Here is a 27,931-nt window from a genome sequence, read left to right on the forward strand (position 1 = left end):
AACCAAGAATGGAACTTAACATCATCAGTAACAAGACACATCGACAGTATGCACCCCTGATAGAGAATGTGATAAGAAGGTATTTTTTCCAGAAATTCATAACATCAATCCAATCAAGAGAAACATCAGGTAAGCTCAAATTAAGGCACTGTCTACAGAATATGTGGTCAGTACTATTCAAAAGTGTCAATGTCATAAAAGATGAGGAAAGACTGAGGAACGTCACAGATTGGAGACTAAGAAAACGTGACAACTAAAGACACGTACAATGCTAGATTGGGTCCTAGGACAGAATAAAGACATTAGTAGACGGTGAAATTCAAAGTCTGCAGTTAATAGTGCTGTACCAGTGTTAATTTCTTGGTTTTAAAAATTGCGCCCTGGTCATGTAAGATGCTAACATGGGTTATAGAAGAAGCTAGGGGAAGGGTATATGCAGACTCTTTGTACTGTCTTGCAACTCTTCTATAAGTCTATATTACTTCAATATAAAATGTTTTTATAAGTGGGCAAAAGATTTAAGTAAACACTTTACCAAAGAGAATATACAGATGTCAAATAAACATCTGAAAAACACTCAACATCATTAGTTACTGGGGAAATGCAAACTTAAACACCAATGAGATATAACCACACACTCACTAGAATGGCTAAAATTAAAAAGACTGACTATACCAAGTGTTGACGAGGATGTGAAACAAATGGAACTCTTGTACACTGATGGTAGGAATGTAAAATAGCTCAACCATTCTGGAAAACAATTTGGCAATTTCCTGAAAAGTTAAACATTAATCTACCACACAACCCAGATATTCAGTCCTAGGTATTCACCCAAGAGAAACAAAAACATATGTTCATAGAAAGACGTATACGTGACTGTTCATAGCAGGGATTTTTTGGTAATAGTCAAAAACTAGAAAGAATCTAAATGTCCATGAGCAGGTGGATAAATGCATAAACAAATTGGAGACTATCCATACACTGGAATACTACTCAGCAATGAAAAGGAACAAACCACTGATATATATAACAACATACATAAATTTCAAAGTAACTATTAGTGAAAAAAGCCACACCAAAGAGAATTACATCCTGTATGAGTCCATTTATATAAAATTTTAGAAAAAGCAACTAACCTATAGTGGCAGAAAGCAGATCAATAGTTGCCTAAGCAGGGGCTGGCTGGGTGGCATAATGGTTAAGTTCGGCAGGCTCCACTTTGGCAGCCCAGTTTTGTGGGTTCAGATCCTGGGCACGGACCTACACCACTCATCACGCCATGCTGTAGCAGTGACCGACATACAAAATAGAGGGAGACTGGCACAGATGTTAGCTCAGAGCCAATCTTCCTCACCAAAAAAAAAAAAAAAAGTTGTCTAAGCATAGGGATTTGGGAGGAGAAAAGGATGAATTACAAAGGGGCAGAGGAAACCCCTGGGGGGTGATGAATATGTTTATGACCTTTATTTTTTGGTGGGTTCATGGGTGTATATATGTCAAAACTCATCAAATTTTATACTTTAAATATATGCAGTTCAGTGTATATTGTTATATCTCATTAAAACTACTAAAACGTGTACCTGGCCTCCAGAAACCTGTAGAAATAGTGTGATCAGCTTACCTATCCTCATACCAGATGCAAAGTCAGATCCAAACTAGGTGTGGTGTAGGAATATTTACCATTACGGAGAGGCAGGCAATCACACACATCCCACTGCGGCTTCCCAGAGATCAGGATTCCATGTCTGGAAGCCGGGCAGCTGAAGGAGGCGAGTAGAGTCCTGTAGTTTACATCCTGGAGGAGAGTTTCCCTCAGCCCTTGGCAAAGAATTTTTGCTGCTGCAGCAAGTGGGAAATCCTTATTTTTATTTATTTCCGAGTTTCACAGAGGAAGGTAATTCGTTGAGTCTTTCTCCAAAGGGTGTCTCCAAACCACGAATTCCTGATTCCTAGGCGGGTTTATTCTAATAAGAAGTAGGCTGATCCCTTAATCCCTGGTTAAAGGGCCCGTGTTTATTGAAACCATAAACTCTGGGAAAAGGATCATAAATCACTCTTAAGCTGGGTCCAAAGCGTGGGGTGGGGGCCGGACAAAAAATGGGCACACAGGGGTAATATTCTGATGAACCTCGTTTGTTTTCCTTGTAGCCCTTGCTGGAAACCTCCGTTGGCCGCTCTAGGTCCAGCCTCCACTCTTCTCTACTCGGCTCTGTGCCTGGAAGGAGGGGTGGGAGCAGGACTCACGCATCCTCCTTGCCCTCCTTCCCGCTGGGTTTGGCCAATGGGAGGCACTAGTAGGAAATCAGAGAACGGGAGAGGGATCAGGCTCTCCCAAGGACTGGTTTTCTACTTAAGGCCACAGCCCTTATCAGGTGCCTCCCCTCTCACGACTAGAGCTCCGACTGGCTCCGGTACAGCGCCCTCCCCGTGTCCCCTCAGGTCTAGGGCTGGTAACAGCTTCCCACTGTTCTAATCCCTGGGTGCTTTGCCCTCCCTGGCTGATCCCCTTATTCCAGGTCACAATTTTGCACATAGTTCCTTCTTCAATTCAATTAGCCCTTCCAGGGTGCAATTCCTTTCCCGCTGCAGCTCCGACTCACACACCCATCACGGTCCCCAAACACTCCCCAACGCGGCCCTCAATTTAAGTAACGGTGAAACCAGCGTGCTTGCTATGCAAATGAAGTCTCAGGGCAATTCCCTTCCATCACATTGTCAATCAATCCCTCCTCTCCAGAAATTCAGGCCCCATCACTGCCTCCTCCCTCTCCGCATTCCCTTTGTCCACGCCTCCTCACACAACCTCCCACAGGAGGAAACTTTCTCCTCTCCACTCCCGGGTAGCCCCTCCTGGTCTCTCAGCTACTGCTGGAGTCTCCCCGTTAGTGCCCTCCCTCCCTGTCTGCCCACAATCCCGCCCACACAGGGCCAGCCCGGCAAAGCACAGGTCTGCGCAAAAGCCTTCGGTGGCTCCCTAGTGCCCGCAAAGGCCCACCCGTTTCATTTCTCTATTGAGTGTGTGAATTTTTACAAAAAGCTCTTAAAATTTTTTAATGTCTTTCTTTGCAAAACATTTTTTTAACACCAAAATTGAATAGAAAACTTCTTTCTTCAGCATCTCCGCTGAGGATCACACTTCCCTCCGCCTGTCGGCACCTCGGCTGACTTCTGAGCAGGAAGGGAGGGTTGGCCCAGAGCCGTGGATAAACAAGTGTCTATACGGCTTTCTGCTAACGAATACGTTCTGGCGGGGTCCAGACGATGAGGGGTTTGCAAAGAAGGTGCCGGGAGGTACCCACTGACCCGGCCCAGCGCCCCCAGCTCTGCGAGGATTCCAAAGGGGACGGGCAGGGAATCAGGGCAGGGCCAGGATGAGGGAGGAAGTCGGGGAGCCCCCCACGGCCGCCAGGTCTGGCAGACGCGGGCCCTGCCTCCGGGCGCCGGGCCTGGGCGCAGCGCTTCCCGGGACTCCGACCGCCGAGCCGGTCCACCCTGCGCTCTCTCATCCCCGGCACGAAAAGTGTAAACGGGCTATTCGCAGGCAGGCCCGGGCTCCCTGCGGGAGGCGCGCCGCCCCGGCCGGCGTGACCCCCGCCCACCACGCCGGGACGGCGCAGCGCCCCCAGCAGCCCCAGAGCGCGGCGCGCGGGGAGGGGGCGGACGCGGGCGGGGGCGCGGAGAGCGGCGCGCCGGGCGGCGGGGGCAGGTCAGGGCAGCCCCAGGCCCCGCCCCCGGTGATGGACGGGCCTCCGGGCCGGTCACGGCGCGCCTCGCGGTCCCCAGGGCCCAGCCGGGCGGGGCGCGCCGAGGGGCTCCGGCGGGGCGGGGGCGGGCGGGGAAGCCTCTGGGTGGGGCGGGGCCTCCGGAGAGTAGCAGCGCTCGCAGCCAATGGGAGGCGGGGGCCGTCCCGTTAGCGCCGGATCCCAGCGGGTGGGGCGGGGCGGGCGGCGCCGTGGGGATCCCGGGGCGGCCGAGGGCCCCTGAGTCGGCTCTGCGCGGCGACATGGACCGGATGGCCAGCTCCATGAAGCAGGTGCCCAACCCCCTGCCCAAGGTGCTGAGCCGGCGCGGGGTGGGCACGGGGATGGAAGCGGCCGAGCGGGAGAGCTTCGAGCGAACTCAGGTGAGGACCGGGGGACCCCGGGATATGCACGGCTGGGGCACCAGGAGAGATGCAGTCTCCCGGAGGGGCTTTGAAGGGAATAAGGGTCTTGCAGGCCCAGAGGAGGACGGGGCAAGGGGGGCGGGAGGGTGCATCTGGTGCTCAGGTCGAGGCGATCCTGGGAAGGTCGGGGACCCGGGCATCCCAGCTGGCCTGGGGAAAAGGGCAGGGCGGCTCCGAGGAGCTGGCGTGATCAGGGCGGCGCGACCGAGGGTGGCTGGTCCCGGCGGGACTGGGCAGGGGTCACGGGAGAGGTGAGAGGGGAAGACACCGAAAAGGGGCCGAATGGAAGGGGAAGCGCACTGGGGGGCCAGTCGGAGACGCAAGTGTGGCGGCGGAGAGTGGGGCGCTGGGTTGGGGATGTGAAGGATGGGGAGCCCCTTCCTCCCCTCGCGATCGCTTCTCGCTTGCACTGACATTCCCCCCACGCCGAGCACCCCCTTCCTGGTGCCTCTTGCTTGGCTCACACCACCCCAGCCGTCGGCCTCCCCGGGCCGGGCCGAAGGGGTCTGAGCGGTGAGAAGGAATGTAGGAAATGCGAAGTGTGGCCGAGCCTGGAAAGTGACTGGGGGCTGGAGGAGGGGGCCGGCCCGGGGCAGGAATGGAGGCGCTTGGCCGGACAGCCCGCCGCTGGTCAGGATGAGCTGCCCAGGGGTGCCCAGAGCCCCACCTTGGGGTTTTGGTTCCATCCCCCAAGATATGCCTGACAGCTAATAGGCAGACTGCCCTATTTGTCCGGCCAGGGCTGGGGGCCAAAATTCCTCAGTGTCATCAACAAACAGCCACAATCCATTTTTACCTCCGAGTTTTCGTGCCTGGTGTATCGATTTGACTGAATAAAGCTGACACGTTTCTGGTGTGCATCAGCTTGTTCGTGTGCAAAATCCGTTTGAAAGGGCACAGCACTTGTTTTAATCCCAGTGCCGGAGTCCGCCGGGCAGATTCGTTCTGTCCTCTGGCTCGGAGTGGAAGCTTTGGAGACCCAGCTGGGCCGCCACTGCCAGAGGCGGGTTCCCCTGCTGCGTTCTGCTTCTCCCCGAAATGCGGGACAGCGTGAGGGAAGAGTTTTGGGGTTTTGGATAGAAAAGATTATAACGACCTGTCGGAGTGTTCTACATATGGAATCTTGCAAAGATTAAAGCTTTTCACCCCTGGGGACTTCATCCTCTTCTCTTTCCAGACGCCTGTGGCCGGCCTGTCCTGTCGCAGGTGTGTCTGGGTGATGTAAATTTGGGAGTGTCCCCTCCCTGGGTCATCCTACCCCAGGCAGGATGGGAGAGATGGCCGTTGGCGTCCAGCTGAGTGTGAGGCTTGTTCTCTGGCTTTGTGGCCTGGACCACTGAAAAGGAAGCTTTCCTTCTGCCCGTCTGCCACGGGTGTTACTGCCTCGCCTGGCTGCCTGGTCACACGAGGCTTCTTGTTCCAGGAAATGGTGTGAATGTTTTTCTTTTTCTTAATGGAAAAGAAAAATAAATAGGTGTTGCTTTGTGATAACATTCCTTCTAGAGTCTCAAATGAGCAAAAACTGGAGCAATAGAGAAATATGCATAAGACTGACCCATTATAGTGATGGAAATTAGGTTTGTGACAGTCTCCATCCATGTCTGCACGTCCCCTCGCTATTCAGGGACAGCCCGCAAGGAGAGTCTGGGTCAGTGTCTCCCGGTGTTTTACATTCAGTGAGACGCTGGTAATGGGCCGCGTTTGATCTAGTGGTCTGGGGTGGGGGGAGAGAGGGGGTCGACTTGATCAGGAAAAGAGAGTCTTCTGTTGTTGAAACTGTTAGGGGATAGGAGAGTGAAGAAAAACAAAAGAGAACAATCCTAAAACTTAGCTTTAGTCAACCTGCAGAATTTTTTTCATGACTGTCTATGAAATGTATTAGAAGGTATAAAAATAAGTTAGAAAAAAATTTTAATGAGTTAAGAGACCATGAGAATCAGTAGAATGATAATTGTAACTAATTATTGGGTTTGCAACTGTTCTAATTACTTTCTTCATTACCTTCTTTAATCTCCATGAGGACCAGTGAGGTGGGTATCAGTCACATCTTACCTAGAGGAAATTGAGGCACAGAGAGGTCAAGTAACTCGCTCAAGGTCACACAGATGGAAGCGGTCCCAGCCTTTAACCACTGCCTTGTGTTGCCTCTGAGTACTGGGCACAGGAGGGGCATTGGTTGAAGAGGTTGGTGAGTTGTACAGGTGGACATTTGGATAGGCTGTGTGGCCTCGGGCAAGTTGTCTAACCTTTCTAAGCCTCGGTTTCCTTACTGTAAAATAAAGATAGTACTTACCTGGCAGGTTTATTTTGGGGATTAAATTAAACAATAGGCACGGAGGCATTTTGTACAGTGATTGATCGTTGCTATAATCTGACTGGGGAGCGAGACCCAAGAAAGCACGAGTGTAGTATTCGTGCAGGCTGTGATGAACTCTTCAGTCAGGGGACAGACGTGTCCCTAGGGAATGGGATAATTGCCAAGAGCCGTGCAGAAAGTGCAGGCCATGGGGTGGCACAAGGTTGGGAGCCCTCACCCAGGGCTGACCCCTGCCTTTCGGCAGGAGTTAGCACTTGCTGAGGGAGCTGGGGGCTGGGGCATCGCAGGGATCCGGAATGGCGTAAGGAAAGGTGGGAGGCCAGCATGGAGGGGACTCCCCGGCCGAGGCGGAGGCAGGGGCAGAGCTGGCCACCCCACCCCTGGCCTCCTCGCACGTGCTACCTTGTCCGGTCACCATTTCTCTGTGTCGCTCTCATTAACGACGAGCTTCTTGAGGGCAGGACTGTGTCTTGTTCTTGCCTGTGTCCCCGGACGCCTGAGGCTTGTGTTACTGGTGAACTGGCTGTAGTCGAGGGGAGAAAATGACTGGTTGGTTCCATCAGGCGGGCCCTGGCCTGGGTGGGTCACTCGGCTCCAGGGCACATCTGTAATTACTTGACGTGTTTCCCTCTTGGCCCCACGTTCCCTCCTGGTCCAGCCTGGCCTCCTACAGTCCCAGCCAGGAGCCCTGCCCATGCCCGTCAAGGACTCTCATTTCTCTGCCTGCCTTCTGGTCAGGCCAGTATCCCGGCTGCCTGTGCCCTCAGACCAGCTAGTCCCCTCACTCCTGCCAGCCTCCTCCAGGCGGCTTTCCGTCCTTAACAATCCTGGCATCATCGTCACACTTCACATGGCCACTGTCCCAGCCAGAGTGGGGACCCCTGACCCGCCTGCCGCAACCCCATCTCCAACCAGACCCCTGGTGTGTCCCCCACCCAGCCCGTCACCTGCAACCTCCAGCCTCTAGGGAGATGAAAAGTAGTTCTTGCCGTCAAAAGAGCTGCTGTCCTAATGACACCTTGCCTGGAGCACTTTACAGTTCATAAAGCCTGTTTGGGCTGCACGGGGGTGGGTAAGGTCACCCTCAGTTTGTGGAGAAGAGCTGGTCACTTGCCCAGCCACCGGGTGGCTTGTGGAAGGGTCAGGATTCAAACCCAGGACTCCAGGTTCCAGATCTTGGCTCCTCCCACGCACCACTCACGATCGCCAAGAGGCGATTCTGGAATGAACCAGGACAGCTGCCACTCGCAAACAAAATACGCTGTCTGTATTTCCTGAGCCGGAAGATGGTTTTCTCTATGGTTTGTTTATTTTTTCAGCACTCATTTAGTGAGCACAGACGGTGGAGGGGACGCAGAGATGAGTAAGATAGAGACCAGCCCCAGAGGAGCTCGTGAGTCAGCAGGGAGGTGGACCGGCCACTGCGGGGCTCCCCTCCAGGGAGGACAGAGGACCTGTGGCTCCCGCATCGCTGGAGCCATTAGCGGTACGGACCTGCTGACTCAGAGCCTGCGTTTCAGCCAGACCCCGCTGGTCCTGTGCTCACCGAGGCTTAAGCAGCTCTGCTCTGTGGCAGGTGAATGCTAGGATCAGAGGAGAGGATGGGGCTCTGGACGCACAGAAGGATCCTCAGAGAGCCACAGTCTCTTCGGGTGGAGCCCACCACAGAGTACAGCATCCTAACAAATCATGTTCTGGGAAGAGCCAGGAGACTTGGGTTCTAGAGAGGAGGAGATAGAAGCAAATATTTATCGAGAGCCTCCTGGGTACTAGGAACATGTTAAGTGATTTACATCCATTATCCTATTTAATACCTCAGGCTCAGAGAGGCCAAGTGACTTGTCCAAGGTCACACAGCGAGTCAACAGAGAAGTCAAGGCTTCAAAATCAGGTGGTCAAGTCCTCTTCTCCATGTTTAAGTCAGGGGCTGTTTCTACCATCTTGCTCAGGATCTTCATCAGATGCTCAGCCTTCACCTCACCAGCTGAAAAATTTTAGGGTTGCACCAGAGGGATCCATGTTTCTCCACCCTGGCTGCACAGGAATGGCTTCTGACGTAGAAGGTGCTGTACCCCCAGTTGGTATTGAAAATGTAGAAAGGACACTAAGAGCTTTCTTTGGGTCCATGGTTTTGTACTCTTCTGGTTTCCTCCCACCAATACCAATGAGAATAGCCAACATTCACCGCACTTACTCTGTATAAGTGGTAAAGACCTTACACAAGCCACCGCTCTTAATTCTTACAGCAAACTTACAAATTATACTCCCTGTTTTGTAGATGAGGAAATTGAGGCTAAGTAGCTCAAAGTTAATAAGTAACTCAAAGTTCTCAAGTAAATAAGTGTCAGCGCTGGGAGCCAAACCTTTACACGATCGCCATCCCTGTGTCACTGCCTGGCCCCTCCAGCTCTCTTCTTCCTTCCTCCCCCTAGTGGTTGGGGTCCCCAGGCGCTATCTTCACCCCACTTCTCTTTTGCCTCCTGTCCGCTTCCTCTGCCCTCACCTCCATCCGATGGTTTCTGTTCTCACCACCAGGATGCCAGCTCCCCACATCTGCCTCCTGACTTCTCGGTCTGTGTGACCACTTCCCATTGGACATCTGCCCCTGGATAAACCACACATGCCCCAAACCCAACATGGGCCCCCCAGCCTCTGAATGGCCGTGTTCGGTGCTCACTGGTCCCTGTCATCTCCCTGGCATCACCTCCCTGCGTCCTCCCGCCCTCTGTAACCTCACAGCCACGTTCTGTTCTGTGATGTTTCTCTTCCTTACTTCTCCCCGTTCCTGCCCTCGCTGCCTCTTGCCTGCATCGTTGTAATCCCATCGTCCCTGCCCCGCAAATAGCCTGGTGCCAGATGGATTGTCTCTAAAGCCCAATGCTGCTTCTGGAACTCCCTTTTTTCAGGAACCTGTGCTGGCTCCCTAGAGGCCCTGTATGATGTGACACCACCAGGGTCCTAGTCCCTGTCCTTTTCAGTCCCTAACTTACACGGCATCCCCCAACTGGACAGCCCCGCGGTCTGCTTCCTGCTAGATCATGTGTGGATTCAAGTGAGCAGAGGCCCTTAGCTCCTGCATGTCTCTCTCCGTCCTCCAAGCCCACGTCTTGGCTTCCTGTCCAGACTGTAAGCTCCTGGGGGCAGGGGCTGGGTCTCCATGCCAAGCGGGCCTCACATGCGGCAGGCGCCGGGGCCTGCCTGCCGAATGTGTGAATGTGCAGCCTCAGAGGATGTGCGGGCAGGCCTCTGCTTGCAAAATCCTTCTCTTTTGTACGTTTTGGAGATTCTCCCTCGGTCTCGTTTGATTCTTCCAATAATGAATTCTTACTAAGTGCCTGCCCCGTGTGGCAGGCCTGTGTACCAGGTACCATGGAAGCCCCCGCCCATTCCTGAGAGCTAGGCCGGGGAACCCAGTTAGGAGAGAGCCCGCGGAATCTAGAAAGAGAATTAGGGCTCAAGGTCAGTTATTTGAATTTCTGTAAAGTTCAGAACAGTGTATGAGCATTCTCAAAATGTGGTCTTGGCCTTCCCAGGGCTTCTTTCTGCTTTGGGTGGGACTTTCTGAGCTGGAGGATATTACCAGGAAGGGAGAGCAACTGTCCGTGTCACCTGGATGTGGCTGACGGCCGTGGCCTGTGTGCCTGCTGGAGTTTGCAGCAGGGCGTAAGGGCCGTTAGGATGAGTCCAGGGTAATAGGGGAGGCTCCCTGGAGAGGGGAGAACCTGCCTCTGCTACTGAATTTCTCATTTCAAACGAGGAGGCTGGAAGAGATTTCTGAGGGTCTTTCCAGCTCTCAAATATTTTAGTTCATAAAACTCCTGTAGTAGGCTTCCTTAGCACGTAAGAAGGACCCGCATTTCTTCTGAGCTCTCAACTGCTCTCGAAAAGAGGGTCCAAGGGCCCCCCGTGTGTGGAATGAGGCCCAGATACCAGTGATGTGGGTCTCATGAAAGGCTGGCGCCACACCTTAGGGAGGGATGGGTAGTGTCCGCGTGGCCCGGGAGACCAGATTCCCAGCTCCACTTGGGCACTGAAGGGGTTCCTTGCCTGTGAGGCGCTGATGAGGACCGCTTTACACTCTCCATCCATTGGCCCGCTTATTCCACTACCTCAGGACAGCGCAGAGGAGACCTGGGTGGGGCGCAGGGCCCAGCCTGGTGCGGTGGTGCGTTGGGCCGGTGGCCAGTGCCTCTCCTGCATCCAGGAAGGTTGATGGCCTGGAGAGATGCCCACCTAGGAGAGGGAACTTGTTAGCCCCACCTCCTGGCAGGGTGGGGGCTGCTTCCTGTTTTCCTGCCTGGGCAGGCAGGGAGGAGCCCTGTTCCCAGCTGTGGGCAGTGCAGTCTGACACCGTGGGGAGAGGCATGGGGTTCTAAGGTGTCCTCTGGCTCAGACAGTGGAAGAGAGTGCAGGGATTTTCTTGGCTCTGAAAGGTCGCTGCTGCCGCCTCTGCTGTTAGTGCTGTAAGACAGCTCAGGAAGCTGCTCTGGACCATTCAGGAAGCCGGTGCGGCTGAGTTTTTCTGATTTAACAACAGCTAACACTGTTTGCAGTTTATAAAGCACCTTTACACATAACCTCTGTTAAGCCACAGAACAATTGTGCATAGATGATTATGGTGAGTTTTCAAGTGTGGACACTGAGGCTCAGAGAACTTAAGTGACTTGCCTGAGAGCCTTCAGGAGGTGCAGAGTCAAGGCCTGAGCCTGGGGGTCTGATCACAAAGTGTGTGTGTTCCTTTCAAAGCTGTGACTCCTTCAGAGCTTATCTCTCTTCAAAGCTGAAGCCTGGTGTGGGACTGGTAACTTAGAAAAGGTACAGAGATTTTTGTTTCTAAGTCTTTTTCCATTGACTTATTTGGACATTTGAAATTCCTCCCAGAAAATGATTTTTGTGACATGAATAACCACCAAAGGGCCTGTATCCAGAATATGTAAAAAACTTAAATGTAAAAGAAATAAAAGGACAACCTAACAGAAAAATAGGCAGGAGGAATGTCACAAAAGAGGATAAACAAATGGCCAATACACATTTGAAAAGGGTGCAACTTCATTAGTAGTCAGGGAAATGCAAATTAAAATGACAATGAGATACCACTATATGCGGATTAGGATGGCTGAAATAAAAGTGGAAAAAAAAAAAAGCTGACAGTGCCAAGTGTTGGCAAGGGTGTGAAGCAATGAAAATGCTCATGCACTGCTGATGGGGCTGCACACTGTGCAACCACATTGGAAAACAGTCTGGTATTATCCTACGATTGAAGATCTGCATACTCAATAACCTAGCCATTCCACTGCTAGCTACACCCAACAGAAATCCTACACAGGCACCAGAAGATATTTAAAAGAATATTCATAATCATATTTTGTATAATCCCAGACTGGAAATAATCCAAAAGCCCATTGACAATAGCTGGATAAATAAATTGTGATATAGTCTCTCGTTGGAATACCGTACAAGGAAAAGGGATAAACTATAGTTATGGTCACAGCATGGGTGAATCTTATAGACGTAATGTGGAGGGAAAAAAAGGCAGACCCAAGAGGACACCTTCTGTAAGCTTCCATTTATCTTAAGTCCAAAAAACAGGCAAAGCAAAACTAGGGTTTAGGGGTGCTTACTTAGATGGTAAAACTGTAAAGAAAAAAGAGTGATTACCGTAAAAATCTAGATGAAGATTATCCTGGGTTCAGGGGCGTTAGTGATTGTGAGGGTGTGCAAGGGGAATTTCGGAAGTCCTGCCATCCGTCTGTTTATTGGCCTGGGTGGTAGTTCATGAGAAGTCATTAAGCTGTACATTTCGGTTTTGTGTCATTTTCTGCGTTTATATTATATTTCAAAACAAAAAAAGGTTGAAAAAACCTCTTCCCAGGAAGTAGGAGACAGGGTCTGGAGGAGGCTGAGAACCTGCCACTGACACAGCCGCCCTTTGAGAGCTCTTCCAGACACAGCCGCCCGAGAAAGCACTTCTGATGCTGGCCGAGACCTGACGAATGAATCGTGCGTACACCAGCGGCGTATTCCGAGCACTGCTCTAACATGCAGCCGTGAAGGTGACACCTCTCTTTCCCCACACCTACTGTGTTGCCCTGGGTTCCATTCATTTGCGTCTCGTGTCTCCCTTCCTGGGAGGCAGCCGGGCCCTCTGTCCCTCACTCATCTTTTAGCGAGCTCCCCAGTGTCTAGCAGAGGGCTTCACACCAGCTAAGGCTCAGGATGTCTGTTAAATACAAAATAGATTAGGTGGTGAAAGTTTTCCTAGGAGAGAATGGGAGAAGAAAGTGTGTCTCCAGGCTCAAAAGGAGCACATTCGAATAAAACCCGAGACCCAGGTGGTAGACTTCTGGAACACATAACCTCAGGCTGGGCTCCTGTTCTAAAGATTTAGATCAAGTCATGCAGGATGAGCCACTGGGAGAGTCTGGGAGCTTGGAGCATGGCACGTGGGAACATGGCAGAAACACTGACCTTCTAACACTTGATCTTTGGGATTCTATCTGGTGTGGTCCCTGGGGCCAGCCCACAGTGACAGTTCTCAGGTCAGGCGGTCGCTGTGTCTTACTCATCTGCCCTGTGCCCTCTCTCCCATATTGGACTGAAAGCAAATGCCTTCTTGTTTGGTTTTCCTTGGCATGTCTTGACTGGTGCTGTATTCTTCCCTCCATTTTTCATAATCCTTCCGAAAGAGACACATGGGCATGAGCTGTGTGGTTTCTTCTCTGAGCAAGATCCAGGGCAACTTCCGTGGGAGTAACAGGTCAGCCTGGGGCTCCACCTCTCAAGGCTTGGCACATGGTAGGCATTCAAAAAATCTGTCTTGAGTCCCTTATTCTTCTTTGTAACCTCGGTTTCCTAGTGCAGTGTCTGGCCCCGAGTGACTCTTGATAAGGGCTTCTGGAATGAAGGTAAGATATTTGAATAAAGGACTGAATGAGCATCAGCCAGTTTTGGTCCCAGTTCTGAACTGTGAACCCCAATGAGCAAAGCCTGAATCTGGGTCCACGTGAGCACGATTGGAACCAGCAGGAGGCCCCTGAAGAGACCAGCTCTCTGACATCACTGTGGGTGGTTCTTGGGAATTCCTGTGGAATGTCAACTCCCTGTCTCATGCTTGGAAGTGGCTTGAGATCTCCCACTTCCTTTGAGATCCTTATGCCAGGATGGGACCTCCCTGTACAGTCTGGGCCCATTGCTGCTGATCAGAAACCCCTGACACCTAAACCTGAGCTCTGTCTCCTGCCACGAACTTGCTCATTCTCCTTACTTCTCGGTTTTGGAGAATCTCAGTTTATAGGCCATCCCTGGCCATTCAAGCTGACATTTTCCCAGTCATCTCTGACGCCCCTCTATTCTGCACCCCTGCAGCCAGTCACAGAGTCCTACTGTTTCCCTCCTTGATGGCTCTCCATTTTGCTCCCACTTCTCCACCCACTGCGTCTGCCTTAGTTCAGGCCTTCATCTCAAGCCTGAACTCTTTCTTGCATGGCCCAATTGGCCTTCCTGCCCCCCCGTCCCTACCCTCGTGAGACCTACCTTCTCCTTGGCTGTCAGAGTTCTGTTTTCAAAGTCACATGTGTGTGCATCACTCCATGTTTTAAAAACCTCTCTTTCTTATGCATTATTCTGAGCTGAGACCCAAGCTCATTGGCATGGCATGAGCCAACTTTGCCAGCCTTCGTGTCCTGCCCCTCCCCTGCACCCCAGCGCACCAAGCCCCTTAGTGCTCTCCCGGAACAGCCCCCTGCTTCACGCCTCTCTGTTTTTCCAGGTGGCATCATTTTTTTTCTGCCAAGACTGCCTCTCCTGCTTTATCCACCTGCCCGACTCGTCTTCATCCGTTCAGTCCCACCTCCGATGGCCCCTCCTCTGGGAAGTTTCCCCGCACGCTTCCAGGCAGATTTATTTGGTGGTAGTCCTGTGTGCTTCTGTGTCGTTAATGTGTTTATCTGGGTGTCTGTGCCCTAGTGGACTCTGAGCTTCCCAGTGGCTTAGCCTTCTTTGTGGGCCTCTCCAGCCCCAGCACAGAGCTCGACACCCAGTAGGACCTCGGTACATGTTTGTTGAGGGAACTAAAGATGCATATTAAGGACCTGATTGCATGTGGTTGTTGCTATAACAGAAAATGGAATAGGCCCAGTTCCCGCTTGGAGGCAGGTGCCCGACACTGAGCTGAAGGTATTTGATCTGTATCACGTTAGACTGAAACAGAAGTTTTGGCAACGCTGGTAGGATAAAGGTGAGTGTGTTTTAGGAGTGGAGAAATCAGTGGGAGGGACGTATTTATGGAGAGAAGCTTCCATGTCCAGTCATGGGACACCTGGAGCCAGCGGACTGGGAGCCAGTATTCCTGATTGATGCGCCCAGGGCGGCTGCTGGGTGTTCCTTGTGCGGCTCAGAAGTGTGAAATGGGATGTGGAAGGGAGAACAGTGCACCCCCACCACCCCCACCCCGTCAACGTATCCACTTGTGCATATGTTACATTACATGGTCAAGGGGACTTTGCACATGTCATTAAGGACCTTAAGACTAGGGAGCGCAGCCTGGATTCTCCCGGTGGACCCAATCTAATGGCACAGGCCCTTCCAAACAGGGAACCACTGTGGCTGCAGGTGGTGGAAAGATGCGGCAGAGATTCCAAGTGTGAGGAGGATTCAACATGTCGTTGCTGGCTTTGAGATGTGGGGTCCACGTGCAGGGTCCCAAGGGAGGCCTCTGGCTGGCAGCCAGCAAGGATACAGGGACCTCAGGTCTTTGACTACAAGGAATCTCATTGTGCCATCAGCCGGAATGAGCTTGGACATGAATTTTTCCCAGAGCCTCCAGTAAGGACTGCAGCCCTGCTGACACCTTGATTTTAGCCGGGTGAGACCCTGTTGGCCTTCTGACCTACAGACCTGTGAGCTGATAAATGGGCGTTGTTTTAAGCTGCTAAATTTGTGGTCATTTATTCCGGCAGCGATAAAGCCTGGTACAGGATGATAACAGGTAACTCCTGCCCCAGGGCAAGAAGGCCTAATGGAGCCCACGCCTCGCTGCGCAGACAGGCCGCCCTTTTAAATCTAGAGGGACCCTGGTTATTTCATCCGTGCTTATTGTGGCCATAGATGAAACATCGGATTTCCACGCTTGGCACTTACTCACAGAAGTTTTATCCTGGAAAAACAATTCAGCAGCCTGTTCAAAACATTCTTTCCTGCTGGGCCATGGAGTTCTTTGGTGCAATTCCAAGTTCGAGGATCACAGATATAATTTACTTAACCTTAAAAAAATGTGTTTTTGATCGAGTGTTGTGCTGTCTATTAAAAAAGGCAGGTGGGAAATCCCAGTGTTGCTATAGGATCATGGCGGTGTCTCTGCTAGAAAGAGAGCTGACTTAAAGTCAGGAAGCAGAGGTGGGAATGAGCGGATGGCCCCCTCAGGGTGGGCCTGCTGGGTCCTGATGCTTACTCAGGCCCACGATGGTGGTCTGGAACGTCCCGGGATTCCTAGGCTTTGCTGCACAGCAGCCTGGAGCTCCCGGGGCGCTGGATGAAGAATCGGGAAACGCTGCTTCTCCTGGCTGTGGTTGTCTCTGCCCTGCCCTGGCCCCGCCTTTCCCGAGGTCTTCAGTCAGGGTCTGTGAGATGAGGGGGATTGCACGCGATCTCCCCAAAGGCTTAGGGAATTGGTGATTCCGTAGAAGCGCGTTTGCTAATGTGGCAGCCCTGCCAGAGTTGCCTGCCTTTTAATAACACCTGGAGCTTATTACTCCAGCTTTGCCCTCCTCCTTCTCAGCTTTGATGCTGAGTAATATTTGACTTTCACTCTCTCTGAGACCCTTCCTTTTGGATGACCCTGGCTGTGCTTCGTTTTAATGGATAACTTCTGCATTAGTCAGATGGGCCTATGCCCCCCTAAAGAACTGGCTTCCCAAAGTCACTCACTTAGAAAACTTACCTAGTGAGAAGCCTTTGCAATTGGTCACTTCTGCCCATGCCCCATTTGCTGCCTTCTGCTTAGGACTGCCAGGTACATGTGCACACGTTGAGCACTGCACAACTTTGGGAGTGTTTTCTGATCCTGGCCTTCCCAGTATTAGCCAGTTAGGCCTAGGTTGTAGCATATAACAAAAATAATTTTCCAGAAAAAACTTTTGACTCTCTGACTTTTGACACTGAGTCAAAGGCCACGTGGAGGGTCTGAATAGGCTGCCATTGCTGTAAACTTGTGGCCCAAACTACTAAATCTATTTGACTTAGAGAATGTTAGAGCTGGAAGGGATAGGAGAGCTTCTTGAGTAAGTGACTGCAAGCTGACAGCCACTGACGTTTCTTTGAATTTTAAAAATAAACCTGAAACCTGTAGCCAAGGCATAAACACTTTGATTTTCCACAGTCTCCACCACCCCCTGTTGTCTTCCAGGCTGCTTCATGCGTTGACCTTACCTCCTTGGTTCCTGTCATTATCTGAGGTGTGGCTCTGATTCAGTCCAGTTTCCTAGAGGAAAGTGAGGATTAGGAAAAAAATAAATAACTTACCCAGGGACATACTGCAAGTCAGTGCCCAAATTTGAGGCAGGTCCAGCCTGGTGTCTGGTCCAGGTTGTGCCCCAAGACTCTGCAGAGGTGATGAGCGTGGACTTTAGAGCCGGACAGGTCACCCAGTGTGGGTCCCACGCAGGCTGCTTTACAGCGATGCTGGCAGGCATAGGTGAATCTCAATTGATAAAGTAGAGATCCGTTGGAAGAGCATCTACAGTAATAAAAATACCTACATCATAGGGCTGTTGAAAGGATTAAATGACAAAATGCATGAAAAAATGCTCCACACATTGCCTTACATGGAGTGGGTGCTCAGAATATCAGCTCTTAGTATTCTCTTACTAGGACTTAGTAACTCGTAAGTTTTGGGGGCTAGTGTACTATTTGGCACAGAGCAGGCATGTCGCTTTTGAGTAAGTAAATGAATGGGTCCTGGTCTCCTGGTGTCACTGCTCCCTGCTAGGCCTGAATGAAGGATCATCTGGACGAGGACACACACTGGGAAGTACCCGGGTTCCGGTGCCCTGTTCCAGAGGGTGGTGTGCAGAACCACAGGAAGAATTAGCGGGCGATCTCAGGAGGCGCTTTCCTGGACTGTGACCTGCGCTCGGGGGCCTGCCTGTGGATGCTGGCACCTGTCTCACGGGTGGCCCTGGGGATCCAGAGACACTCAGCAAGACATAGTATTCAGACGAATGGCCCCTGACATGATTCACAGAGGCAGGCACATCACCTGTGTGCTTTTCTTGCCGAAAGTACATAACCTCACTCTGATTGTGAGGAAAACATCAGACAAACCCAAACTCGGGGATGTTCTACAAAATAACCACCCAGTATTCTTCAAAGATGTCAAGGTCAGAGAAGACCAGGAAAGACTAAAGAGCTGTCACAGACTGGCGCAGGCTAGGGAGGCACGACTGTTAATGCAAGGTGGGATCCTGGCCCAGCAAGCAGACAGTGGTAGACAAACTGGAGAAATCCAAATTAATTCTGTAGTGTCGTTAATGGCACTGCACCAAGGTTAATTTCTCAGTTCTGACAATTTTTCTGTGGTTATGTAAGATGTTAGTTAATATAAGCTGGGCAAAGCGTGTACGGGAACTCTGTACTATTTTTGCAATTCTTCTGAAAGTCTAAAATTATTTCAAACTAAAATGTTAAAAATAAAAAGAATGCACGTTTCTTGGCAAACTCTCGGGCTAGTAAATGTGCATTCCCTCACTCCCTTGGGTCATCCTGGGGACACTGGGGACGCGCACACACAGAGGAACGGGACAGGGCTTTCTGAGAAGGGACAGTGTGAATAGTGCGGGCTGCGTCAGAGGAGGGAGGAAGCCGGTGCCCGCCCAGGGGGAGCTGCTCCGTGTGCCCAGGTCTCGGAGGCGGAAGTGAAGTGGGACGTTGGTGGCAGTCTGGCAGGCGCCCGTCAGCCTCACCTGCTGAAGTGGGCCTGGGACTCATGGGCAGGCGCTTTGCAGTGGGGCAATCTTCGGTCCAGCTCCAGCTTGTTACTTATTATCTTGTGGGGATTTGGGGAAAGTTGCTCATCTCTAACACGAGATAATGTACAGACGTCTGGGCTCATTGGGTGGGTGGAAGGAGAGGGTCCAGAGCAGTGGCCAGTGCTGGTGGTGTTTCCCCTCCCCCTCATGCCTGCCCGAATGGCCCCAGTCCCGCCACCCTGCAGGTTCCCTGTAGCGCTCACTTTGTGCCCCTCCATGGGCCCTTTCTAGGGATGGCCTAAGTCCCGTGGTTTATGTGCCTTGGTTGCTCCAGGACCTAGAGCTCCAGTAGACCACAGGGCTTTGCACGGGCTTTAGATTTCTGGTGCAGGTGGAGTGAGTGGGTGAGTGAGTAAATGAGTGAGTGAGCAGATGAATGAGTGGGTGAGTGAATGAAGGAGTGAGCAGGTGAGTGAGTGAATGAGTAAGTGAGCAGGTGAGTGAGTGAGGAGGTGAGTGAATGAGTGAGTGGGTGACTGAGTGGGTGAGTGAGTGAGTGAATGAGTGGGTGAGTGAAAGAGTGGGTGAGCGAGGAAGTGAGTGAGCGAGTGAGTGAATGAGTGAGTGAGCGAATGAATGAGTGAGTGAATGAGTGAGTGAGCGAATGAATGGGTGAGCGAATGAGTGGGTGGGTGAGTGAGTGAATGGGTGGGTGAGCGAATGAGGGAGTGGGTGAATGAGTAAATGAGTGAGTGGTAAACAGATGCCCTCCTGCCTCTCTGAGTGAGGGCTGTGTGCCACATATGGTTATTGGCCCAGGTGGTTGCCCATGTCACCCTGTTCTCCATGATGACTTTGGAAGTGTTCAGACCAAACACACCCTTTATTATGATCTTTCTCCCCTATCTTGGGTGCCAGTCAGCTACCCAGAAAAAGCAGTTTAACTGCTTTTCTTACACAAGCTTTAAAGTTGTTCGTCAGTGCTTGAGAATTCTCTGGGCCTCTCTCCTTGCTGAGAACTTTTTGCCACAGGAAATCAGGCTCATTTTAAGGGCCAGATAGTCACTAAATATAGCCTCCCAGCACAGATATTTAAAGAGCTGTGTTGATGATGTTATGTCTGAACAGAGAAGAAAATAACTTTTTTTTTCTGGAAAGAAGAGTGAAGTTACACCAGATTTTCTGTGGGCCCACAGGGAGCAGCACGATGGTGTGGTGTCAGTGTCTTAATTATGGAATCACCAGATGTTTTTCACCAGCTTGGGCCTTGGGGTTTAGATTTCTGTTGCCAGGCAGTCATTTCTTGATCATTCCTTCTCAGCTCTATTTAAAAATGCCTCCTGCCCTGGAGAGTGACCTCAGACGAGTGTGCCCTGCCTGCCAAGCCCAGGAGAGCGGTGCTCAGGGAAGTACCCATAAGATCTGCTCTGCTCCAGCCCCAGGACCAGCAGGGGGCAGGTGGTGGGGGAGCCCACCTCGCATCATTCTCTTCTGAGTGCTGGTTGACGAGCAGCAGGTGACCAAGGTGAAAGAAAGAGTGGAATGGGGCCCTGGGCTCTTTACCAGTGAAAATCGAGCAGCTGATGCAGAGGCCAGGAAACAGTTCATGCCTTAGAGAGAGGTCTGGACTGAAATTCTGCTCGTGCTGGTCACGATGGCGTGCACGGGGGTGGGCTTTCATAGGGGTGGGTGGCTTTTGTGGGGGCCGATGGCTTCCCACCTACTCTCTCCTCTGGCCTCCACCTTGGGCTCATTGAATGGTCAGGATAATGTCAATATAAGACTTTGGGCTGTTGCCGTTTTTGTTTCTCAAATGTTCCTTCTAGAATATAAATAGGACTCTGCTGGGAGTTCTTCTGAACTTTCTTTGGGGCTGAACTTCTATCTCTTTGGGAGAGAAACTTTGTAGCTCTTTCTGTAAGAAGCTCTGTGCTGTGAACTATCTTAGTCTTTGTGTGTCTGAAGATGTCTACATTTCACCATCTTTTTTTTTTTCTGTTATAACCAAGATTTTATTGGTGCTTGTTTGGTGGTCAGTACACAAACGTTGTGAATTCGTGCTCATATTAAAAATTCTATGCAATGTAGCTGCAATCCATCGCTGAAGAATTACTTAACCCCCATTCCAGCTTAAAATTTGGAGACAATTTATCCACAAGTAGAGGACACCAGAGCTCAGAATCTTCAAATGTTGCTAACTCTTACGCGTTTTGTGAGGAATGTCCTGATGACACAGGATGTGTTATCTTACACATTATATCCATGATGCGTTAACAGGTTTTGGGAAATTCTGGACCTTCCTTTGCAGGATATTGCCACAGATAGTGCGCAGTTCTGATAAGGAAACGAAAGACTGTATGGAAGACACAGAGACAACAATAGTAGGGAGAAGCATGACTGTGAAAGATGGGCCATTTAAAGTGACTGTGTCATTTGGACTCTGTGTATTTTAGAGGATTTTTTATTATGCTCCTCACAATCCATGGAATGTAAAGTTTACATCCAACAAAACTTCCCTTAATCCAAGATTCCTCTAATTTCTGTTTTTATTGAAATTAACTGCACATGATTTTACCTCTTAAAAAGGCGTTTGTACTTATTTAAAGATGTATTAAAGCATAGGATAGGGTAGAATTCCATGCTTCTTAAAAATATGTCTCTGGGACTCTAGAAAATATGCATTTCCAAACAGATGAAACTGCTTAAAATTGTGGGAGAAAGGGCGTGAAAGAATCCCTGCTCAGACTGGTCTGAGACTGCCTCATGTTCCACTGCCCCGGGGCCTGAAATATGCTCGTTTTTAGGTTCTGTTTCTGCTGTTAAGTGTTCTTGAATCTCTGCTTGCTGGTCCTCCTCTGCCCCTTTTCTTTTGCTTTTCCTCTTTTGTTGAGACTCTTTTGGTCAGAAGATTTATCCTTTCCTATTGCCTTTTTTGCCTAAGATTCCATTTTTTCCGTGGCCAGATTAGATGCCTGTTTACTGATCTTTTAGCGGTTTCTCCTTAGTGCCTATCCAGCAGAATTGACTTTCCTTCTTGTCGTCTTGCTGCAAGCAGTGCCTGTGGACACAGTGGGGCAGGGGCGGGGCCAGGTGCCCATGGGTACCATGTGAGACCCTTCCCAAAGCCAGCATCCTGGGCACTCCCCTTCTGCTACCTGAGCTGCTGGGATAAAAGGTGGAGGTGGAGTAACAGATGGAACAGGGTTAGAATCCTGCTGCCTTCTCCCCATGCAATTCGTTCTTCTTCTTCAGCATTTTGAAGCTGTTATCCTGTTGTCTTCAGGCACTTGTTTGTGTAATTGTCAATCCCTTGTGGATAATCTACCTTTTCTCTTTGATAGCTTTCAAAATTCTTTTCCTTTAATGTGGTGCATTATGTGCACTGGGTGTTTTAGTGTGTTTTTCTTGGGATTTGTTTTTTGTTTTTTTTTTAATTAATGTTATGATAGATTACAACCTTGTGAGATTTCAGTTGTACATTTTTGTTAGTCATGTTGTGGGTACACCACTTCCCCCTCTGTGCCCTCCCCCCAACCCCCCTTTTCCCTGGTAACCACCGATCAGATCTCCTTATCAATATACTAACTTCCACCTATGAGTGGAGTCATATAGAGTTCGTCTTTCTCTGACTGGCTTATTTCGCTTAACATAATACCCTCGAGGTCCATCCACGTTGTTGTGAATGGGCCAATTATGTCTTTTTTTATGGCTGAGTAGTATTCCATTGTGTATATATACCACATCTTCTTTATCCAATCATCAGTTTCTGGGCATGTAGGCTGGTTCCACGTCTTGGCTATTGTAAATAATGCTACGATGAACATAGGGGTGCAACGGACTCTTGAGATTTCTGATATCAGGTTCTTAGGATAGATATCTTGGGATTTGTTTTAACCTTTACTTTAATTCTGGAAAATTCTCAGCCATTATCTCTTTGGTTGTTACCTCTGATTTTTTTTTCACTACTCTCCCCTTTGTAAATCCTATTAACTGCATAATGGAATTTCTCATTCTGTTCTCCATTTTATTTAATTTCTTTTTCATTTTTCCTGTTTATTTTTCCCTCATGTTTTTATTCTAGGTGATTTCCTCAGATATATCTTCCTATTCACTGATTCTCTCTTTAGTTGTGTCTAAATCTACTCTTTGATTTCTAGAATTTCTATTTGGTTCTTTTTAAAATTCACTTGCTCTTTTTCCACAATGTCTTATTTCTGCTATATGGTTTTTATTTCTTCCATCATCTTTTTGAATATTTTAAACATTCTTATTTTAAAGTCCCTTTCGGGGTACTGTTATTTACAGTCGCTGTAGTATTTCATTCTCTTTGTTGAATCTGCTCTTTGCATAGCATTTGATTTTCCTTATATCTTTTGTTGTTTTTGTCTCTGGGATCCTCTTTGGGGGAGATTGTTTTCTGTGGGGTCCTGCATGTGCCTTGTCTTATGAACATGTCCATTGGGACAGTTTTATGGTTGTCTCTGCTCGGCCCTACAGGGCTTACTGGTTCCAGGTCAAGCTTCCTTGGTTTTCCAGGACAGGGCTTCCACACTGCATGAGTAGCGGGGGACCTTCTCATACATGCAGCCCAGGCCAGAGACCCTGGCTTCTCTAGTCTCCCCACAACAGGTCTGGGGCTTGTGGCTTTGGCCAGGAGTTCAGATCTAGATCATACAGTTAGTGGCCTCTACTTGGGTCCCTCATATCGTATATCTGGTTTGTTTGTCCTGTAGCATGTGGCTTCAGATCTCATTTGCTGCAGTAGCTTTCTCATACCTGAAGATGCTTTCAAGTTCATCTACATGTTAATGATATTTAAAAAAATTTTTTTCTAGCATGTCTGCATATCATGTGGGAGAGCTCTCATGTGTGACAGCTCAGTCTGCTCTCTGTTCCCAAGTCTTAGTCCTCTGCAAAGCAGCCAGAGAGATCTTGAAAAAATAATAAATCAGATTATTTCACTGCCTTGCTTAAAACCTTCCAGTGGCTTCTTAATCACTTGGAATAAAATCCACATTCATTAAGTTAACTATAAACTGCCCCTGATGCCTCACCAGCCTCGTCTTGCTCACTATGCTTCAGCCTCTTGGCCTTTCTGCCTCTCTTCCTCCCATCTTAGAAACTCTGTGTCTGCTGTATGTTCTCTGCCCAACTGCCACCTCTTTCAAGGGTGAGTTATGACTCCCCTAACAAGCTACACGCCCACTCTCTATCTCATCAGCTCATTGTTTTTTCTTCACAACACTTACCACTGAGTAGGATCATCTTGTCATTTCTTTGTTTTCGGGTTTCATATCTGTCTCCCTTCCCCACCGTTGCCAGCCTGGGGGTTCCAAGAGCACAGGAAGAGTCTGTCTTACTTACCATTGGTCCCCGGCCTCCCCCACAGGGCAGTGGGGCAGCATTAGCCCCGGGCTGCTTCTCTGTAGGTCAGGTCGTTCAAACCGCGGCCACTTCTCTTCAGGACTCATACCTGGAAGCTCTCAGGAAAGAGCACTGGGGGTGGAATCAAGGATCAGTGTTCCAGTTCTGACTGCAAGGCACATTCCCTGTGTCATCTTGGGCAACTCACTTACCTTCTCCTGGGCTCCATTTCCTCAGCTCTAAACAGAGGACAACTGTACATGGTAGAGTTTTTGCAAGAAGGAAATGTGAGTGTTCTCATAGTCCTGGGAGAGATGGCAGCCATCATTCTCATTCAGGAATAAGAGTGTTCACATCTCAGGCCCAGCCCTGTGGCCGAGTGGTTAAAGTGCCATGCATTCTGCTTCAGGGGCCCGGGTTCGCAGGTTACTCCACTCACCAGCAATGCCATGGTGGTGTCGCACATACAAAAACATGGAGGAAGGTTGGCACAGATGTTAGCTCAGGGCTAATCTTCCCCAGGCAAAAAAAGAGGAGGATTGGCAATGGATATTAGCTCAGGGCGAATCTTCCTCAGGAAAAAAAAAAAAAAAAGAGTATTCCTATCTCAGTGAGGGGCTACATGGATGCTCCCTACCAGGGTCATGAAGCCCTGTGAGACGTTTTTCACCCCCTGTGCTGAGCCCCTTCTTGTTGGTGTTCCTCGTATGTTGTCTTCTGTCTCTGCTGTGGCTGTATTTCGGGTGGCTATGTGAATGGCAAGCTCTGTGTCCGTCAGCCAACAAAAGTCTTTCCGAGGGCTTGCTCTGAGTGTCAGGTGTGAAAACCAGATCCTGTGCTCACAGCGACTCTGCTGGGTCCCTCGAGGGCAGGGGTTCTGTTGTCCTCTTTGGCTTGTCCTACAGAGTTCTGTCAGGGTTCTGGACAAGTGGGCTGGTTGGAACGCCCGCCCAGCAGACCTGCCCTGGCAGCGTTCATCATTCAGCAGATAAGGTTTCCAGAGCGCCCGCAGCACCAGGCGCGAGCAGTCAGGGATGAGCCAGACATGGTTGCTGAGTCCAAGTTGCTCCTAGACCCGAGCAAGAACGGGTGGACTGAACTGTCACTGCAGTCCACTACCCACGGAAGCAGAGGATGCCAGACAGTGGGACGAGCCCAGGGAGGCAGGATTCACTGTCTCAAGTGGCTTATCAAAGAACGCAGGGCCACAGTGTGGCTCGCAGTGATTCTAAAGCTGACAGCCACAGAGAAGAGAAGCTCCTAGGAGACTGGAGGAGCCAGGGAGCCTTCCGGGGACAGGCGGGCCTGGAGGAAGGCTTCCGAGGGCAGAGGGGGGTAGCTGAAGGCTGGGTGGGGAGTGTGTGGGTGAACAGGGACTCCTGCGAGCAGAGGCCGCAGACTGGCGTCTGAGGGCTGGATTTTTTGTGGGCTTGTTTTGCTTGGCCCACGTGGTGTTTTTCAAAAATTGGAACTTAATGTCTTTCTGTGGAGACACACTCTTTCCTTCACCACAGTCCTCGTCATTCCCCATTTCCATCCCCACCTGCCCGGATGCGTTTATGGAACCAGCCTAGGCCCCTGCTGGCCACTGAACACCCAGGAGAGTCACAGAAAAGAGAATTAATAAGCAAGTTCAGTACGAGGAATCAAAGTGCTGGGAGTGAGATACATAAAAAGCAATAGGATGTTTTCCTACATATCAGCAGTCAGCTTGAAAGTATAATAGAAAACAGATCCTGTTCACCAAGGGAACAAGACCATAATATACCTTTGTAAGAATCTGTGAAATTTCCAGTCGTTCACTCAAACTATATTTTCTGAGCATCTGTTATGTATTTTATTTTAAATTAAAAATTTATTTAATTTTTGAATAGGTAATGCATTCACTTGGTTAAAAAAAATGAAAAGCCTGCCTCTCACTCCTGTCCCCCTACTGCCTAGTTCCTGCTGTACTCCAAGAGAGAACCATTCATCTCCTAATTTGTTTTTTTCTTTCTTGTTTCTTTTTGGTGAGGAAGATTAGCCCTGAGCTAACATCTGTGCCAGTGTTCCCCTATGTTGTATGTGGGACGCCGCCACGCATGTCTTGACGAATGGTGCATAGATCTGTGCCCAGGATCTGAACCCGTGAACCCTGGGCCACCAAAGCAGAGCGTGTGAACTTGACCGCTATGCCACTCATCTCCTAATTTCTTGTGGTGCCCATCCGAATATTTTATTTTCATATGCAAGCAAATATGAATAGATTGGGACAGTACCCTTGTCCCCACTTTGATACAAATGATAGTTCAGAGTCTTGCTTGTTCACTGAACCAAATATCTTGGCAGTTGTTTTATAGCAGCATATAAAAGGCTTCCTCATTCCTTTTTACAGTCGAATAGTAAAAATACTGATTTTTAGATAAAACCATGGGCTCGGGAGTAAAACTGCCTGGGTTTGAAAGCTGGCTCTTCTGTGATGACCTTGAACTAGTTATCTCTCTGTACCTCAGTTTTTTCATGTATACTGACTTGGATTGTCGAAGTAATATGATTGCTGTTTCAATAATCAACAATGACACTTATTATTCTTAGCTCTTGTTCAACAATAATAATTATTATTGTTAAATAATATAATATACTATTATTATTAGTGAAACAATAGGTACTGACTCAGATTATTGCAAGGATTTAGTGAGCTGATACTTATTAAAGGGCTCCCAACAGTGCCTGGCATCTAAAGCCCCCTAAATATTCACTGCTTTTCTTCTTCTTATAATGGTGAATGTTATAAATGCAAAGTAGGGTAAAGAGATAAGGAGTGACGTGGGGGGTATTTTAGACAGAGGAGCCCTGATGAAAATTATAAACCTCTCCTGAGAGGTGTGAAGCGGATGAATTAATGGAGAGATGTATGTTGTTTCCAATCGAAACTATGGGATTTGTAGAGATGTCACCTCTTCCTGGTGTAATTTATATTTATCCCATTTGTAACCAAAACGCCAATAGGATTTATTTTGGACCTTAAGTTTTTCTAAAACTTATCTGGAAGGATAAATAAGTGAGAATAACTTAAAAACTTTGCAGAAGATTGTAGTGAGGTGAAACTTGCCCTACTAAATATCAAAACACATTTTAATGATTAAAACAGTGACTTAATTAATGGCTTAAGAATAAACAGATCAGTAAAATAGAATAAATAGCCCAGAAACATGCTTTTATCCACATGTAAATTGATTACATGACAGAGGTGACCTCACGGTCAGCGGGAATGGAAAGATCATCTGATAAATTGGGTGAGGCTCATTTGGGTAGCTGTTTGGGAGGAGAAGAGGATGTTTTAGATTCTCGCCTCAGGCCGCATGCCTAGATAAATTCCAGATAGATTAAAAAGTTAAATTTGAGGGAGGAAAAAAATCAAACCATTAAAAAAATAAAAAACCCTAGAAGAAGGTAGAAGGAAGCATTTTGGGGTAGGAGAGGACCTCTGAGTTTTAAAGCGGTCAAAAATATCACAGTGACAAAAACATTAACTTAGGTGATCGCAAAAAGTTAAGGTCTCTGTGTTCGTTTCCTCAGGCCGCTGTAATAACGTGCCATACGCTGGGTGGCTTAAAGCGGCCGAGATTTACCGTCTCACTGTTCCGGAGGCCAGGAGGGCAAAGTTAAGCTGTTTGCAGGGCCGTGTTCCCTCTGAAACCCACCGAAAACAATCTTTCCTTGCTTCCTCTAGTTTCTGGTTGTTGCTGGCAATCCTTGGTGTTCCTTAGCTTGTAGGCGCGTCACTCCCACCTCTGTCTCCATCTTCGTGCGGGATTCTCCACGTGTGTTTCTTACTTATAAGGACACCAGTCATATTAAGGGCCCGACCTACTCCAGTATGACCTTATCTCAACTAACTAAACCAGCACCAACGCTATTTCTAAATAAGGTCCCATCCTGAGGTACTGGGGGTGAGGACTTCAACATATCTTTTTGGGGGGACATAATTCAACCCTTAAAAGCCTTCATATGTCAAAGCACAGGAAAGGACTCCAGCTAAAGTAGCAGATTGATTATACACCTTTATCTCCCAAGATTTGCCACGATAAGAGGAAAGGAAGAAGAATGATAAAGACCCACGAGGACAAAGAATGGGAACAG

The 27,931-nt window shown here is 49.3% G+C and overlaps 1 protein-coding gene across 2 annotated transcripts in view; it reads left to right on the forward strand.

Moving 5' to 3' along the window:
* The first annotated feature begins 3,968 nt into the window (after positions 1 to 3,968).
* Positions 3,969 to 27,931, forward strand: part of HIP1 (huntingtin interacting protein 1) — a 148,613-nt gene continuing 124,650 nt past the window's right edge. For both annotated transcript variants that reach the window (XM_046666320.1, XM_046666319.1), the window contains exon 1: positions 3,969 to 4,123. In XM_046666320.1, coding sequence (XP_046522276.1) covers positions 4,004 to 4,123 — 120 coding nt within the window. In that variant the 5' untranslated portion in view covers positions 3,969 to 4,003. The remainder of the gene's footprint in view (positions 4,124 to 27,931) is intronic.

The sequence above is a fragment of the Equus quagga genome, chromosome 7 (assembly GCF_021613505.1).
Source record: "Equus quagga isolate Etosha38 chromosome 7, UCLA_HA_Equagga_1.0, whole genome shotgun sequence".
In the NCBI taxonomy this organism is placed as follows: domain Eukaryota; kingdom Metazoa; phylum Chordata; class Mammalia; order Perissodactyla; family Equidae; genus Equus; species Equus quagga.